Consider the following 19,351-nt stretch of genomic DNA (forward strand, 5'->3'; position numbering starts at 1 on the left):
TGACAAATGGCATTCAGGAAGATAGCAGGATACACATCCACTTTGACAGGCCAGACTGCCTTGTGCAAATGTTCTTGATTTATCGACAAAATAGCACAACCCTCATTTGTTCTTCATCCCAAGACAGACACTGTTATGCCAGGCGATAGGCAGAAACCTACTGATATGCAGCATCTCTCTTCGGGGTTTCCAAGGCATCTGCCATCGTACCCAACAAGCCTATTACCTAATAGATAGCATTTCTCACTCTCAAACACTTCACTAATGAGTTCAGTTTCATTATCTCTGGATGGCAAATAAAGGCAGAGGGAGAAGAGGTATTTTGACTCATCCAGGATCAAGTTGAAGGCTGTGACCAAGCAGCAGCCAGAATCTAGCGTTTGGTCTACTGGGAATTTCCTTTCAGATGGGCAGCTTTTAGCATCACCTACCAACCTCAACTCCTGGCCTTGAGCTTGGAAAGCTGATTTCCTGAGCAAATCCTGGAATAATTTCCCATTATGCCCCTGTTGTGGTTTAACCCCAGCCAACAACTAAGCACCATGCAGCCGCTCGCTCACTCCCCTTGCCCCTGTTGGATGGGGGAGAGAATCGGAGGAGTAGGAGTGAGAAAACTCCTGGGTTGAGATAAGAACAGTTTAATAATTGAAATAAAGTAAAATAGTAATGATAATAATAACAAAATAATAATAATAATAATAATAATGATATACAAAGCAAGTGATGCACAATGCAATTGCTCACCACCCACCAACCGATACCCAGACAGTTCCTGAGCAGCGATTGCTGCCCCCCAGCCAACTCCCTGCAGCTTGTATACTGAGCATGACGTCATATGGTATGGAATAGCCCTTTGGGCAGTTTGGATCAACTCTTCTGGCTGTGCCCTCTCCCAGTTTCTTGTGCACCTGGCAGAGCATGGGAAACTGAAAAGTCCTTGACTAGCATAAGCAGTACTTAGCAACAACTAAAACATCAGCGTGTTATCAACATTCTTCTCCTACTAAATCCAGAACACAGCACTGTGCCTGCTACTAGGAAGAAAATTAACTCTATCCCAGCTGAAACCAGGACAGCCCCACAATGGACACCTGAGCAACTCAAAAAAAAAAGTAAAAAACTGGGTAAAACCTGTGGGCTCCACGCAGCCATTTGGCTGCCAAAAAGCCAGCGTGTCAATCATTATGTGCAGACAGTGTGGAGTTTGAGCTGGGGAACCCTGCTAGCCCCTGGCATGCTCAGCCCGGGGCTAGCCCAGGTGGCCCTGGGGTGCTGCTAGCCACCACACAGACAGCCCACATGTGGGTAAGTGCTTGACCCCGGCCTCTGAGGATGGCAGTGACTGTCAGCAGCATCCGCCTTCCCAGCTCGCTGGGCTGCCGCACCTGGGACACCGTGGTACCCACAGGCAGGTGGGCAGGAGGCTTTTGTTAGGCAAAGCAGTTTGCTAAGACAGGATGCGGCTGCGATGGTGTTCTACGGGCAGTGCCCAGTTGAGCACACACGCGAGTTCCTCTGCAGTTCTCGTTGCTCCCTTCTCGTACCAGATGTAACTTCCGTACATAATTGGTTTGCAACAGTGCTTTAGAAGGGCTTTCTAGTGCCGGATGTAACTTCCATATGTAACTGGTTTGCAGCAGTGCTTTAGAAGGGCTTTCTAGTGCCCTTTCAGCCAGTCTGTGCCCTAGACCATAGAATGAGTAATTCCTTCTTTGCCACTCAAGTGTGGTGTTTCACTGACACTGCTGAACGTGTCAAAACCCTCTAAGCAATCAGCTGAACACCCACAAAACCTGTGATATGATGATATCATGCCTTTTCCTCCTTCGATCTACCTTTGCAATAGTTTCTTACAGAAACATCTACTTTTTTAAAAAAATCACTTAGCAATCTGGCAAGTACATACTCATTTTAAGCTTCTTTAAGGATAAATCATTATCTTTAGTCAGCCTAAGACTGGAGTCTGTGTATCACCTGGTCTGTTATAATAGTAGATGCTGGACACCCTTCTGTCGTCATGAGTGAAATGTGCTTGGTACAACCTGCCTAGATACATAAATGGTCTCAGCCACTGTAGTACATGATTTATCACATCCAAGGAAAGTGGGATGGGATGTTCTTCCCACAGTGCAGGTAGGAACAGCAGAGGAACTGAGGCACAGGCAAATAAAGTGTCTTACCCAGAATCACACAAAAAGGTTCTTACAAAACTGAGGTTCAGACGCTGGTTTCTCAGATCTCAAGCAAATACCCTGAACAGGGGAGACCTCACAGAATTGGACTCATGGTCTCATATTTCTTAAAACTCTCTTTATTCCATGCTGCTAAAGAAAATGATGCTTGGCATGAGGCTTCAAACTGTGTCTGTCATTTCTCTGACACTCTGCAGTTTGCTAGATATGATTTGTGTGTGGTTTACCCTAATAAAAACCCTTGCTAGGAATATATGTTGATGTTGAGTAGTGGTATGTGGGACTGGAAAAAAACCAGAATTCAGCCTCAGCTCTGAGTCTTGGGGACTTGAAACAGCTGGACCACAACTGCCATTATCTCACTGTCAGAAACAGAATGCCTTATGAGGAAATGAGAACTTGAATGTGACTGCAAGTACCAAAACAACTCTGAGAGATGCAGCAGTTGCTTGAAGGGGATGTTATGTAAAGGCTGTCTTGTTTATAGGAATGCTGTTTTCCTCAGAGGAGATGTGATGTGATGGCCTCTGTCTCCTTAACAGTGTTCTGGGCTGTCGGTCTGTTTTCTTCCTCTGTGGAGTGGGAGGTGATACAGGAGCAACTTTTCATCTTGAAAGCCCTTTGTAATAATTTTTTGGAGGAAGGGATCAGCATCTGGAAACATGCAAGTATAAGATGAAACATGGCCATGCAACTAAATTGACAGTGGCCACCCAGGTCTGGGTGCAAAGTGAATGGTTCCATGCCGTACTTCAAATTCATAGACTGTCGGAAAAGGTTACTTCTCAACGTATCAGCTGAGGAAAGAGCCCACAGTCATTCTGTTACAGGCATTTGGCTGTAATGAGGCAGTAAATTCTGCTGTGCTTTGCAGCCATATGTGCTGTCAAGGCTTCCTATATTCACATGGTCAATAGAGACATGGGAGAAATTGTCAACAACTTTGGAGGCTTCTGCAGAGAGCTCACCAGCAACAGGCAACTCTGCTGGGTGAGACACATTGGGGGTGCTGTTGTGGAAAGGATAGTAACAAACATGTAAGTTGTGCATTTTCACAAAATATTTCCATTTTTATTCTTGGAGATTGGGAACATATCTGGTGCTAAGGCAAGCCAGTGTGAAAGTGACCACTCAGAGAGTTCCAGGTGGGTATTTGGTGCAAGTCACACATTTCAACATCTACTTCTTTTGCAAATTTTAACCAATATAGATTCCACCTTTTTTCCAGTATCAGTGACTTTATCCCTTGCTGTGGTATCAACAGTGCAGTCTTTTAATCTCTGGTGAACAAAATATCATTTAACAGAAACTGAGGCGTTGGTGAGTATCAAACCACTGTGGATGACCCTGGTGGATGTACATTTGATTGCTCAACAGATTGGACCAGAGAAGGCCATAGCTGCTGTCCTGAATGCTCTGTGGGCCAAGAGAAAGGGAAAGGTAATGCTCATGGGATGTCAATATAAGAATGCTCATTAATTCAGTGAGATTCTGGTTGCCCTCATTTGCACATCTGGTCTTGATTTTGCAGTAATTTATACATATATTTAGTTTTAAAATATCAAATAAAGTACAGGCATCACCGAGTTCTTGGAGACTCTGCACACGCTTAATTTTCACAGGATGGAAAATTGTAGCAACTGCACAGTGCTTAGTGGCGGAACTGGTCAGAATATTTCAGAGTAATTTTGTTGGAGCTCTGGCACTTCTGAAAGAAAAGATTTTTACCCAGCCCTGCTTATCAGATGTTTCTCTGCGTGCTCTTCTCTTGATTTCATCTTTCTTAGTTGGAGATTTTAATCTGAGGTTTTAATCTTTTAGTCACTTCCCTACTGAATATGCTGTTGATCTGGGAGCCAAATCTTGTATACTTAGCATGTTATTGGATATTAAAAATAACCTATTTAGGCAGTGATGTGAGCAGCCATAAAGGCAGCATGGTTAGAAGAGGAAATTACTGAACAACAGATACTAACTGCTCAAAAATACTGACAGAGAAAGGGCTGTCAGCTTGGAACTGTGAGACTGGGGACTAGCCCTGTGAACTGTAAAAAAACATCCTTGAAAAGTGCAGCTGGCCTCTTTGAAGTGCAGCCGGGGTACCTAGAAACCAGAGACATCCACAGATAGCACTGATAAGTGCAAAACAAGGGACTGTAACGGCAATTTATCATCTGAGAAGGTGAAAAACAGTCTAAAAAAATAAAATTGCTCTGAAGGAACAGAAAACAGCATCATCTCTTCACTGTTACAGGTGAAAAATAGAAATTAACAGCATCTATTGGCTGCTCAATGTCCTACTCCCTCTTAAGTCTCTGCGATATAAAAAGGACTTAGTTTTTATCCAAAATGGAGCCTCTCCCTTTCTGAGAACTTCCCGTTTTAATCCTATATGATCTTTCTATGAGCTCTTGGGCTCTCCCCTGGCACACCTGGCTGAAAACAGACTCTGTGACATGGATCATTTTGGAGTGGGACTCTGCCTGTTGTCTTATTGGCTTGGTCTGTCCTCCCCTCTTTTGGGGGTGGTCGGGCCCCCCTCTGGGATTGGTTTATTCCCCCCTTTTGGGATGGTTTGTCTCCTTCTGAAGTTTAATTCACTTCATATCAATCTTGTATATATTCATATAAGTAATCTGTCATAAATACAGCTGCTGTTATAAATACTGATAAGTTTGCTTCACTAATGATAACCTGTAGTAATCTATAATAGTATATAGTAATCTAGTAGTATAGTAATAATAGCATATAAGTACTTGGTTGTTGCTGTTGTTGGTTGCATTACAATACTGATTGATGCTATTACTGATTGATACCATACCATTGATTGATACTATATTATTGATTGCTGATAGTAATTTGTAATAGCTTGATACACATTCATTCATATTCACTTTATTAATCATAGGTATGTTTGCTAGTGGTGACATCTCTTGTATTTGTGGTAATCTGTAACAAAACAGAGAAATTTAGAGGGTAAAGCCTACATGTCCTTGTGTATTACAGAATCCTACCAACCCATGGTCACAATCTCTGCACAGCTGCAGGCCAGGTAACTCTTTAGGTCATGACAGGCAGAAATTGGCCTTCTCCCTCTGAGCTTAAAACCCTTGGTATGGTGGAGTCCTAAGCCAGAACTAGCACTTCAGACCCCTGCAGGAGGACAAATAATACCTGGTACAGTGTTGCTGTGGCCATATCCTGACAGGCACAGTTAGACACATTTGCTGTTTGCAGGCCTTCTGATTTAACAGGACAGAAAGAGCAAAATGCTGTAGCTAGCACTGACTGGAGTCGACGCTGTGCACGCTCATGTACCATGTGGCTTGGGACATGCCACTGCACTACCCTGACTGTAGAGCTTGCAAGGGAGAGCTGGCTTGAGTCCCACCATCTCAGGTCTGCCAGCAGCCACACTTTTCTTCATTTTAGCTGTGTTGGATTGAGCCTTCACGTATCATTGCTTGTGAAAGCAATCAGCAACCTTCAGCTTGCTGAGGTCCAAGAGCATAATACAGCCCTGAAAAGAGGCTCACAAAAAATTCACAGAGACATCTTATATGTCGAAAGCGTAGTATATATGATGATGATTTCCAGCAAGGGAGGGGGCCGGAGGGAAGGTCACCCCGTCAGATAGCTGGTATGAGGCACTTTTTTTTTTCCCCTTTTTTAAGAATCACCCCACCAATATTGCTTCCATAATGAAACCAGGTTAAGAAGGACAGTCAGTCCGTAATCATTTTCAGGGGAAAGTGTCAAATGTTCTTGCTTGGGGTTGAGAATCACATTGCTTTGGTGTCAGTAATTAATTTTGCGTGCCAAATGTAAACATGCTTGCACTTCATGACACTTCCTCATACAGAAAAAAGCATCTGCGTATTACCTCTTTTATGGCATCCATGTGGTGCCGGATATTTAATTTGTTTTGTTTTCTAGTTTCTGTGGAAGTTACTAGTCGACATGGTAAGGAACTCTTGCCATATTTCCAGTCTAAAGGCAACTAGGCCCTATTGGTTTTAACTGTATTAGAAGAGCACATGTTTTAGTTGGTGTCCAAACTAAAATGGTCTTACGGCTCATTTCAGATAGAAGCTGTTTCCCTGGCAGTGGGTGTTGCTTTCTGCTCAGAGACATCCTTCCTTCCCAACATGCCCTCTCATGTGTCGACCCTCATGCAGAGATGCAAACTAGCCCCTCTTCTGGGGAAGCTGTACATTTTATCTTGTCCACCTCTAGCATCATAGCTGGCAGTGGGAACTGATGTCTACTGCTAACAGGAAGCTGTGTACTTAAAGATTGTGCTTTAATCTGTAGGTCTTTTTTTATGCTTTGGCCAAGGAGCTGCTTTTCTTTAAGTCTGGATAACTGGGGGTTTGTTCTAATTTTTTTAATTGCTGGGGGCTTTTCCCCAAAAATAACTCTTTACTGAAAACTAAAACCTCAGTAATTGAACTGTATATGCTACCATTGCCTGCTAGCAAATGCTTGGGCCTAGTGTGTTGATCTGTTTGCTGAAGTGATCAGTCATTTGGGGACAATTCTGTTCAGTTTTAAGATCTAAAAGCGCCTGTTCTAAAAGAACCTTGGGGTTTTTTACCTGAAAGCAAGAGGTGTGACAACAGGATGCTTCTCTGCATTAATTTGACAGCTGGAAAGTGTGACTTGGCTTTCCTGTTTAATTTTTCACTCCTGCTTGGATAGAGTTTAAAAGGAAGCTGAAAAGGGCTTATTATCAACTATTCACAGCCATGAAGTTAGGCACACACACATTTGACAGTGTAACATGGGCTGATGAGGTGGCTGGGGGGAGAAGTTTAGAATATCTGCTATCTCAACTCCCTGCTTGCTTAAGAGACATGGGGAAAAGATTGATAGCCATTCCTCAAGTGACTAGCATACTTAATCTTTGTTTCATCATACTGTTTTATTATGCTATGCTTTTTATTTTATATGTCATCCTTGAATCAGGATGCCAAACAATTGCCATTCTGCCTGGATTTCAGATATACTACTGATGTGCTAACAGGTGAAGGAGCTTATGGTAAGTCATCTTTCCTTCAAAGCTGGAATTTGGTACGTGCTTTCTTCCTAATCCTTGAGTTGCCTCATCAGTTTTGGTGGGAGTAGCTCAGGAGTACACCACCAGCCTGTGAGACTAAGACAGGTTGGAAGAACAACCATAATGAAGAAATCTGGAGGGTGAGGAGAAGTTATTCTTCAGTATAATTTGATATTTATGCTTGTTCCCCTCCAGAAACACTCCAAAATGGCCTTCTTGGGAAAAAGGAAAGGGGTGAGCTTAAACAGATCTGTACCCGATGAAAACCATTACTCTGCATCTTTTATAGAATGAGTAGGGGACTGTGTGAGATGAAGCATGTTGTTCGCTAGCATCTTCTCATGTGTACCAGGAGTGCAAAGTCAGCCATTCAGTTTGTGCTACATTGGTGACTTTTTGCCATATAAATCTTTGTGTTGGGTTAGCAAGGAGATTGTGCTGTTCTCTGCTTCTTCCAAGGATTTATCTGATTTGCAGTTCTCTTGCAAAGAAATAGCTAGGGAGGAGAAGGGCTTATTCAGCAAAACTGATCTATTTGATTAAAATTATGGGTTTCAAGGAAAAAAGATGTCAAAACACCTCCACTCCTTCAGTTTCCTCAAAGGACAGTCTTTGAGGGACTATTTAAGCAAATAATCCTCTGTTGACTAAAACACAGCCTGACTTGAAACCATCCTATGTGCTTCAGAAGAGCAAATGTTGAAGCATGGATATCTGGCTTATACAAGATCCTGTGCCTGGCTGGGCTACTCAGACAGCAGTGAAACCAGGTTTGAATGTTCAGCCTTATAATAGTAAGATTTTAAATGGCATGTGAAGTGGGGAAATGCTAACAGATGATGATCAATTCTCACTGTTTGCATCTAAATACTTAGAAGTTTTGCTGGACGCAGTAAAAATGTAACATTGCATTGCGTACACTTTGGGAGGTAAAAAGCAGGCCCAATGCCATTTAAGTAATTTTCCCAGCAAGGAAGAGTGTTACAGTCCTGTCTGTGATCAAGGATATACCCAAGGAATATGAGTATTGAGAACAAGGTACTAAGGTAGAAATGGAAGTCTCTTTATGTTGGTATATTGTGTATAACAGTGAGTTTGCATGGGTGCAGCTGTGTTGGTTTAAGCAAGGAGCTTATGCACATAGGGATACTCAGGAGAGTGATATGAATTAACCAAAAGTTTGATCATTAAGAGTGTTAATGAAAACACACAAGATCTGTGCTTGGATAGTTATGCTCAGAAGCACGGTGTCCTTAATCCACAGTAACTTCATAATGGGGATGTCTCCACACACAACATGAACCTCAAAAATTTTATAATTGATGGTTTCTTCTAGAACTTCTGGTTGCCTTGGCTTTGAGGGATACGCTGAAACTGTCAGCAGCACAGGGCCCTTAGCTTCCTTCATAAAGCAGCATCCTTATTGCCAGAGAGAGTTGCATGTGCTTGGCTTTCTGTGAAATATTGTGAAAACTTTGGACAGTTTATTGGTGTCACATTTAGTTAATGCAGCTGGGATTTATCTTCTGGGAAATATACACCTTGGTATATCTAGAAATACTGTTGCCAAGTCATGGCATGTTCATACCTGGATTAGAAAAATTTATCATATGTTACAGTTATCTGGGTTAAGGAGTTTGGTTCAGCTGGAGGTTATTCATATATCTGATCTCATTTTATGGTGGCTCTCTGCTACCTCCTAGGAAGAAATAAAAAGCTGCTTCTTATTCTGAAAATGTGTAAATTAATATTATTCTAGATGCAGTGTGATAGAGTTATTTGGAGATGTATAATTGATATAACTTTGCTTGCTGTTACGCACATAGGCCTTGAGGGAAGGCTAGACAACATATAGTAAACACTTGTATTGAGTATTATTCTTCTGTGTTTTATGCTTTGAACAGATGGACTAGACCTAGTTTAACTCCTCCAGGTCTATGATATGGGTAGTGATGACTTTGCTTCTGTATCTCTCTCAGACACTTCCCCCTTCTACTACTGCATAATGCTGCATTGCAGGAAAACTGTAATGGTATGGCACAGCTGAGGGCTGATCACAAATGAAGATAAATGTGTTTCCATTGATTTATGAAGAAAACATTGTTGTTTTATTTTCAGAGTAGGATGAAGTTTACTCACAAGGGAAGAGAAGTAATAAGAAAGCTCTTTCTGCGAGACAGTGGTGCTGAAATTGTAAACTCTAGTTTACGGATTCCAGTTTACTGCTGCATTAATCATTCAGAAATGATCTATATCTTCTTCCAAATACGCATGTAGGTTCAAAGTAAAGGTAGGTGCAGATCTGCAGGATGATATTTGTAGATGCAGATTTATACGAGAAATGATTGGCCCAGACAAAATAATGGTGAATATCAGGTTTTGCTTCTGTACTATGTTATTTTCTATTTAAAACCATTAGATGAAATATGTCTTGTTACATACGTTTCTTGAGAAATATTTTTTTCTTCCTTCTTCAAATCCTGAATAATGATGGCGACAAATGTCGATATATATCAACAAAGAGCAGTATTGGACATGACCAAAGTAGATGTATTACTAAGAACTTTATCCTGTATTTCTGTGCCAGAACTTCCATTCAAGTCTGTGGGGGAACCCCACTTCTAGAATTGTCTTCTAGAAGATTTAAAGTGCCTTTTATATCCAGGGAGGCTTCCAGAGGAAAGCCTGTTAATATTTTTTCACCAATGTTTGACCAAAAATAAACTGGAAAAGAAGTTCTTCAAACTAAAGTATTTGAATGAAAAGGTATAATTAGATGGAAGTCACACATTTTGATTTGGAAATGTTACTCTGTTGACTGCTATGGGCTGGATTCTTTGACCCATGTGTTCCCTGCCAAGCTACAGCTGCTGACCCTACTCTGGGTGCTGCAGTGCAGCACAGGGCTTTCATGGGATGCCATTTATCATGAAATGCTGAACTAGGAACTCTGTGAATACAGGATGGCAAAGATCTGAAGAGCCTTCAGAGGAACTGTGGTGTCATTTCCACATGTTTCTCTTTTTGTAGGGAGAAAAATTCTCCCTTGCGTGGAAGTGCTGCTTGAGAAACTCATTTAAACTACTGCATTTTTTTGTCAAGAAGGTTTTCTGCTGAAAATTTCAGGCAGCCATGTCCATGTTTTAGGATGCTTTACTCAAGTATATGCTGCCAAGATATACTCATTCCCACAGAAGACTCTGCTCTACTTCCTACAGCTCCTAATCTGCTTGGTTCAAACCTAGTCTGGATATTGCTATAGTCATTGCAACTCAGCGTAAGTGTGGCCAAAAGTACAATATGGTCAGAATGGCAATTCCAGCTTTTCATTTCCTTTCTATTTCCTGAATTTCTACCACTTCATATCAATTTTGGAGCTCTTTTTATGAGAGTTTAACAGAAAAAGTCAATAGAATCCTTCAGTGTATTTGATTCTTACTTTCCTTATCCCCAGATGCTGGATGCAAACCAACAATGGGAAAAAAAGGAAGCAATAGAGTGGGTCACTAACCAGCTGAGTTTAAACCCTCATGGATTAAGAAGGCAACTTTTCCAGATGAGGATATGCATGTCCAGATGGGACATGCAACCATTCCAAAGGTTGGAGAGTTAATTTTTTTTATTTCAACAATAATGCAGTGACTCCAGTCAGTACTGTAGTGTAATGTTGATACTGTTCCTTCACATATTCAGAGTTCTGGTTGCACTAGTTATTCAGAGTACCATTAAACGTATTTGCTACAGGACCTTGACACATGTTCTGCACCTGTATTCCCTTAAGTTTAAAGAAATAGTTTGTTTCTAAAAAAACATACGTAAAAGGACTGTAATGTAAGGAAGGCAGCCAACATTTAATATGAAATGTGAATGGATTTTTTAAAAAAATGTGTGGTTTCCAGTGAAATTGGAATTTTGGTTCAGAATTTGTGCTCCCAACACGTTATACTTAGCAGCACTGTTAAAACCCCAGATGTATAGTATGTGCATTTCTTTACTGCTCCTGCTATATAATTCTTTACATTGCCTGTGGAGCAGAGAAAGCAGAAAAAAAATCAATAAAAAGTTTTATAACGTGTGTTACATTTTCCATAAAATGAGTAGAAAACAGTATGCTGAATCAACTGTTATTCCATCCTTTACACTACTGAGTAACTCCGTGGGGAATTAAAAACCAGAAGCAAGCCTTGAATGTTTGTTATTTCCTTGCAGGCCTTAGCACTGCTAGGAATTGGTGTGGCAACCAAAGAACATGTAAGAATATGTATATGTGTTTTGGGCTTTTCCCTAATTACTACCTGTTTAATGCAACTACAGCATAACCTTTGGAGCTGGCGCCAAAACTCCTTTGCTTTTCTCACTAAAGTTAAATACTACAGCTGAAAATTATTTGGTATCTATTTCAGCTATTCCCTGCCAAGGTTGCCTCCCCTCACCTTATCTCTCTGGTTCATTCTTCCTGCACATGATTTCTGTGAGCAACCTGGAAGTATCTGATTTTTTTATTATTATTATGAGAGTAACTGATAAAATTTCACATTCTCACAGCAGTGAGAAATGTGAAAGAACGCATCCGTGATCATTATGGTGCATGTGAAAGGCAGAGAAGCAAGGCACAAAGAGTAAGTCCATGCTGCTCCGTGGAGCACACTGCAGCTCCATGAGACAACTTGGGTAACATCTGTGCAGAATAATGTAGGCTGGACAATGCGGTCTGTAGAGAGCTGCAGGACTGCCGAAGCTGATGTCCCCTGTAGCCTGAGGATAATTATCACAGCTCCCGTTTTGCTCTGTGGGTTTGGTGCTTAAGCGAGTGTTTTGCTCAGCACAGCAGCTCATGTGTAGACATGACCTTGCTGTGGCTATATGGAGTGGTTTTTAGAGTGGAGAGGTTCCTGGCTCCATTTCTTGTATCAACTCTATTTGTGCTGCATCAACTCAACTGTAAAGATCAAAATCCCAGAAAATCGTGCTGTTAGCAAGCTGTAGTTGACCCTCTCGGTGGCAGCAGGGGCACTGTCAGGGATGCAGGGAGGGCTGGGGAGCCAGGAGCTGCTGGCATGGCTGGCAGGGCAGGTCTGGGGGCGGCAGCCAGGAGCAACGGAGAAGTTTGCCAGACGAGGTCATGGCGAGGAGACAGCTCTGAGGGCAGGCTCTGGCCCAGTGACAGGGACCAGGGTCAGGCACAGCCCAGTGCCTGCCAGCCTGTCCCCAGCGATGAAGTCGGACCCAGGTTGAGCTGGACCGTCAGGCTGCGGTTCAGGGTGCGGATCAGTGAGGTCCACGGCTTGGCCCCGCTGCAATGCGGCGGGAGACGCTCACACCTGGGGGTGGCTCAGGCAGGGACTGGGGGCCATGGCCTCAGCTGAGATGGGTCCCCAGCGCAGGTGCGAGGCAGGGAGGCCTCCGCTGGGGCTGGACAGGGCCAGCAAGGCCCATCCTGCCCTCAAGTGCCCCTGATGGCAGCTCCCCCCCAGAGGGATGCGTCTGGGCTCAGATGGGACTTGCTGAAGAGTGATTTAATTGCTGTGGGGTGTAAGGAGCATTTCAGGGGACACAGAGCCAAGGCAGGGACAGGGAAACGGGAAAGGGACATGGTGGGGCGGGGGGGTTGGAGCCAGGTGGGGGCCTCAGGCAGACCCTGAGTAGCCCCAGAGGCTTGGCAGGCTTACAGGGCAGGGCAAAGGGGGGATTCTCGGATGGTCCCTGAAGAGCCCCAAAGCCCCCCTGTGAGGGGTTCACTCAGAAGCTTGTGTTTAGGCAGAAGCCAGTGGCATGGGAGGGTCAGAGCCCAGAGCCAGGCCAGGTTTGTAGGGCAAGGCCTTGTGCAGCCATGGGCCTGGCTCTGCGGTGCTGTCTTGAGGCAGCCTGGGGTAACCCGCAGGGTGGCAGAGGGGCCAGTGGCTCCCAGGGGACCGGGAGCTGCGGGGGTCCCCGTGGGGACAGCAGGGCAGAGGCCTCCCGGCCTGGCCCACCTGAGGGGAGACCTTATCGCTCTCTACAACTACCTGGAAGGAGGTTGTAGCAAGGTGGGTGTTGGTCTATTCTCCCAAGTAGTTAGCGATAACACGAGAGGAAATGGGCTCAAGCTGTGCCAGGGGAGATTTAGATTGGATATTAGGAAAAATTTCTTCACAGAAAGGGTGGTCAAGCATTGGGACAGGCTGCCCAGAGAGGTGGTGGAGTCACCATCCCTGGAAGTGTTCAAAAAACAGGTAGACGTGGCACTCTGGGACATGGTTTAGTGGGCATGGTGGTGTTGGGCTGATGATCTGAGAGGTCCTTTCCAACCATAAAGATTCCTAGATTTTACTTTCATTAAAAAATAATCCAGCCACCAAGCCAGGAAATATGAAATTGCTACTCTACCCTTAATTGGTTTAGTGGTGGACTTGGTAATGTTAGGTTAGTGGTTGGGCTGGATGATCCTAAAGGTCTTTTCCAACCTGAACGACTCTATGATTCTGTGACCTCCCATCAGGAGTGGGGTCGCCGGGGGGCTGTGGGGTAGCCCCAGCCCCAAGCACTGGGCACCTCTCTGGGGACAAGGACGGGGATGGGCTGAGGCCAGGCCAGGCTGGCAGCATGTGCGTGGGGTTCAGGGTCAGGCCTGGTGAGGGGAACCAAGGTCAGACACAGCCCAGGGTGTGTCCAGGCAGGGCCATGGCCGAGGAGGGGCATGGCCACAAGGCCAGGGCTGGGGTATTGGTCCATCACCAGACACATCCACAGCTGTACCACAGCTGGAAGCAGGTACACCTGCAATGCAGCCCAGGCAGAAACTAAAGCCCATGGGCAGAGGGCATGGGCCCCAGGTGAGGCTGGTCAGGGTGAGGCCTGTCAGTGCACTCAGTGCCCTGTCTGGCCTTAGAAGGAATTTGGCCAGTATATATGCAGCTATTTTATAAGGTTGAAACCTTTCCTTTCCCCCAAGGAAACTCATTGCTGGCATTAGTAGTAAGTCACTGACATCAGCTATATTTAAATACTTTTCACATGAAATATTTTTAACAAGCCCAAAGTCCAGAACTTATTTCTGGATATATCATAAATAGCGAGGTGCCAATAGACAGGCCGGTACCTTTTAGAATACCAGTCTCCAACCTAAAGTAATTTTTTTTTTTATTGCACCCATCTTTTTTGCCAAGTCTTGACAGCAAATCTACAGAGCCAAACAATGTGAATCAACAAATCCTCGGTTCTCTGCAGCAACTGGAGACAACAGTGACTGCATTGGCGTAGTTTCTCTACTGCCTGATTCTCATGCCAAGCCCTGCTATCAACATATTTCATTGTGCTTCTTGCTCTCAGCTGTTGTCTACCAGTAGACAGGACATTTAATTTGGGGACGAGGTATTTTATAATGAACGTCTATTAGGATGGGTTTGAATTGCCCATTAGTACAGCCTTGCTTTACAAAGCAAAGGCCAGTCCTGAATACTGGCTTTACTTGATGGTTTGTATAACCTTCTTCTTCTTGTCACCATAACATCTGAGAACCACATAAGCATTTAATGTATTTATCCATGGAATTCCCCTGTGAATAAGGGGAGTACTGTTATCCATACTACAAACACGGGAAATTAATGTGAGGCCTGAACTGACTGAACAATGTAGCCAAGCTCCAGACAGGAAATCTGTAGCACAGCTAGAAATTGAATCCTGCCTCTTATCCAAGAGCATCTTGTCTACAAGGCCATCTCTCATCTGGCTGGACTGGTCTCCAGAAGAAGGAATGATTTCTTACAGCAGAATCACTGTTATATTCACTTTAACTGTCCCAAAATGGGGAATAGCTGCTCATTCACATAGGCAAGCACATCCCAAAGCTGTGCTGTCCTGAGCATGATGAAGTGGGGCTAAGACAGTCTGGTCCCCAGTGTACCCCATGTGCTTGGCTGGGGACATCGTTGGGTGACCAGAGGTGGGCGAGTTAGCTCCTGAAGGAGCCTAATCCTAAAAAGATTTTGAGGCAGTCTGTGAGGCAATTGTCTGGCAGAGCTGCCCGATCAGTTCATGCAAGCACCACATTAAGCCCCCGTCCTTGACCTGGAATGGAAGAGCCATTTTCACTTGGCATTTTTGCTTCACTTTCACTTACGACTTTCAACATACAGGTAAGGGGCAGCAAATTCCAAGCTCATTCCAGTATGAATATGCCCTTTGGCACAGGGTGATTTTTTTTCAGTATACCTCAGTTCCTTGGCTCAGGTGTAGTGCTCTTAACATTTGAAGTATAAGCTGATTATTTTTAATACTGGCAATATCCTTGAACTTCAATTCATCCAAATTCTCATGTGAGCTCTCATTTAAATGGAGTAATTAAAATAATGTGGATTTATTGAGACACACAGCAGGGACACTGTACCAATGTTTTGGTATGAGTTGCCAGCAGGTCTTGTAACATGTTAATTTGGGAAACTTCAGGTCTTAACTTTTTATTTTTTCCCTCACACTGCCACAACAGAGTGATACTTAAACAGCTTCTACAAGCTAAGGCCTTGAGTTATCTCCAAATTGACAGCTGCAGGCTGGGAAGTGTGAATGAAAACTTGTCTGTGTTGCTGATGGCCAAAAAGTTCCAGAGTAAGGCTCTGCAAAATGCAGCAGGAATGAGAAAATCTTTCTCTCCCCACCCTCCAAGCTAGCCTGATTAGTTTCTTCAGCTGTCATGCTTGTGATTTCTGAGTATAAGCTTGCATGCACTGCTGTAATTTTCTTAGTTTCATGTCATGCTATAGGGCTGCACCAAAGGACTTTTGATAATATTTGATTATATCCCAGTATCTGGAAGCCTTGAAAGCAGGTTAGTTATACAAAATACTCCAGTAGCAATTGACTATGGTGATCGGGGTTTTTTTTCCTAAAAAAGATGTTGCTACATGGTGGTCCCAGCATGTATTTGTCTTGTTACCCTAGTGGGCTACAAAGGGAAGTTAGAAGTGTGGATTAAACTTCAAGCAGGTTAAAGTGAACAGTTTGTGGTTTTGATAAAGGTACTTGAAACCTGGGCTCTATTCCATCTTCAGACACTCCACAGATCCCAGTCACTATGGTGGCAAACTCACCAAGTCAGACTAATTAACAGAATATTGATTTTGATGGCTGATCAGGTAGGTGTTTGTCTCAAAATTCAGAAACAGTTCCTTCTTTTCTGACCCCTCATCTATCATGACCAGGTAACTAACATTCTGTCTGGTATTGCAGTAAGGCCAATTTTGCAATGTATCATAACACGTCAGAAATAATGTGGGTTACAAAAGCTCGTCTAAGAAGGTAGAACATAGAGGGAGTTGGTAGTTGAGCAATGTGGTAAGAAATTTCTTTGCTATCTCCAAGTTGATTGAACTGCCCTTGGGAAGTGGGGAAATGATAAAAGGATGCATTCGGAGGAGGAATGACAGAAGAGAGGAAACCCTTCAAGGCCAAATTGTGAGGCAGAATGAGTGTAGCAGTCAGCAGGGCAGCTGACAAGGACTCAGAAATGCTATGGATATGCAGAGCTGCTAAGGAACTGACTTCTAGTGCCACCTGTACAGCTCTTTAGGTCATCAGCTGGGGAGTGCAAGGGACAGGGAGCTGCTGGAAGAGCTTATTCATCAGGAAGTAAGTCCAGGAACACCCCCTTCTCTTGGTAGGCCTATGGGCTCCTTTCATAGCTTCCCAAAAGGATCTAACAATGTTCCATGTTTTGTCTAAAATACTGCTCTGAATATAGCCTGCAGTCGTACTAGTCATCTTTGCAGCAGTGAGCAGTCTTCATATTCTGCAAATCAAAATTCCTTGAGTACCTCCTGTTTAAGTCTATATATTCAAATGCTTTGAGTATTCATATTTTTTGCTTGAAATCATAAAAGTCTCATGCCTATTAATTTAAAATATGTGTATTTTCACTTTTGTTCACATTGAAGTCTGCTCTGTAAAGTCTGCTTTTTACCTTTCTGATCTTTTGAGCAGCATAAACCTTCTTGGACTTCAAGGTACAAGCTTCCTTTCAACAACTGCTATTGGTAGTAAATTGTGCTGATAAAGGGAAACAGTGAAGTTGTACTTAATTCCTGTACTGAAAAGCAGTAGCTCTTCCAGAGCTATATATATTGGTCTGTTGAAGCATGCTGTGTATGTCCATACACCTATGTAAAAATAGACCATTTGTCATGTTTCATGAAGGTAGTACTTAAAAGGGGTTTTTAAATCTGCCTTACGATGGGACTAACTCCTCTTTAATTTATGAAAGTAAGGAAATGATCCCCATTCTAAACTCTTCTCTTGGCTGGGTATTCCTGTCCTGGTTAACTTCACTGAGACTTCTGATTCCCACTAGCCAGGCCCTGAGGCCAACATTTTGTTTCACATCCTCACTGGCTACACTTGCTAAAATGCCCTGCAGATTCCGCCTCATCTGTCGTGTTACATAAAGTGGTTTCCAGCAAAAGGAACTTAACTTGCTAAGTGTAGGCAGAACTGTTAAGTGAATTTGGAACCTAAACTGTTTTCTTGTAGTTTAGAGGACTGTATATACACTCAAGAACCTTTAACTTATAAAAGCACGCACACAGTAAGAACTTGCTGACAACCTACAGCTGGGAGGCATCATTAATGCAAATGATACCTGGAATATCCAAACTAAGTGACTTTAAAATATAAGACTAGTAGACCGGAAATTAAATTTATTAGAAGGAGCATGTGACGTGGCTTTTGGGTCTAGTAACAAGAATACTGCTCCTACCCTAGTTCAGTAGTTTGAAAGAAGACCCAAGTGTGTTTTAACTACAGGTTGACTACTGAGTGTCCATTTAACGCAGCCTCACAGAAAGACAGGTTTGGTCCTTCCATGTATCAAGTTTCTCATGTGATCTCTGCTGAAAGAGCACAGTCTGATCATCCCTGCTCAAGAAAGATGGACTGCAGTAGATACCAAGGAGAACCTTTCTAATAAGCAGTGGCCTATTTACATTTGATGTACTTACAAAAGGTAATGACACCCTTTTTCTGCAATTTTGTTGTGTTGAGCTAGCTGTCAGGAAAAGAGAACAGCAACTTATTTTTTGAGCACAACATGGCGCTACAAAAAGTTCAGTCTGAAATCAGTGATCAGTATAATGAAGATCAGTATAATGAGATTTCCAAATAATTTTGATGCAAAATATGCTTTTGAAAGTTATGAGTTTGGTTTAAGAAAGATGCAACGGTCATCTTATGCAGGCCCCTGAATGAATGGAATCAAAGCACACCATTTATTAAATTCTTAGAATTATCTCAAATTGTACAATTTTATAATGATATTTACCAGTTTACTGACTTCAAAAATTAATCAAAAAATTACTACGCATTTCTCCATGTGTTCAATATGTATTGAATATGCTATGTCTGAATATTAACCGTAGATCTATTCACAACTGAATTCCTGAAGAGGAATTTTTTAAGGACTGAAGTTACTGCAGAAGTTGCAAGGATAAAGAGAGATGAAAGCTGAAGTCTGCTAAGATTTCATTAATAAGCTCCAATCCTACAAATACTAGTACCTATGACTTCCACTGCTCCAGGCTGCAAAATCAGTCCATATGTTTGTGGGATCTGGTTTTAAATGATGACAAACAGATTATTACTAATACTATCTGGTAACCTCTGTTTAACTACAGCTCTGTTTGATTTGTATCAAATTCATCATTCATGTAGGTTGAGGAATAAAAAAAAAATGCCGATACAGAGATGTTATGCAGAGACTGCATTTCAGACACGGTTCCATTAAGATCTTTTGTCTTCCTGCTGGTTCATCTATGAAGATCATGGGAAGTCTGAGTTTGTTTTTCCTTGCTAGAACTCACCCTCCAAGACCCAAAGTAAAACAGAATTTACATTTGCTTTCCAACTTGTAACTTAACTATAAACAAACGTACTAAAATTAAATATGTATCATCCCTTCCAGATTTGTTTTAAAAAGCTTTATTAAACATACACTCTTTAGAACATATTAAAAGACTTCCACAACCTTGAAGAAGTCCTCTATCACATATAAAAATTCTTATTTTCAGTACTAAATAGAGCATGTAAGCAAGTGCCACTCAAACATAGTAACTGAATGGTAACAGAAGTGTCCACT

At 42.7% G+C, this 19,351-nt stretch overlaps 1 protein-coding gene across 1 annotated transcript; it reads left to right on the forward strand.

The window, feature by feature from the left end:
• Window positions 1-3,533: 3,533 nt before the first annotated feature.
• ENOSF1 (enolase superfamily member 1) lies at window positions 3,534-18,382 on the forward strand. The gene is given in 11 exon segments (XM_075705055.1): window positions 3,534-3,632; window positions 7,161-7,233; window positions 7,447-7,485; window positions 7,940-8,021; window positions 9,529-9,616; window positions 10,706-10,760; window positions 10,763-10,851; window positions 11,461-11,500; window positions 15,703-15,834; window positions 16,796-16,854; window positions 18,266-18,382. Coding segments are annotated over 11 exon segments (873 nt in total).
• The last annotated feature ends 969 nt before the right edge of the window (window positions 18,383-19,351 follow it).

The sequence above is a fragment of the Pelecanus crispus genome, chromosome 2, assembly GCF_030463565.1.
Source record: "Pelecanus crispus isolate bPelCri1 chromosome 2, bPelCri1.pri, whole genome shotgun sequence".
In the NCBI taxonomy this organism is placed as follows: domain Eukaryota; kingdom Metazoa; phylum Chordata; class Aves; order Pelecaniformes; family Pelecanidae; genus Pelecanus; species Pelecanus crispus.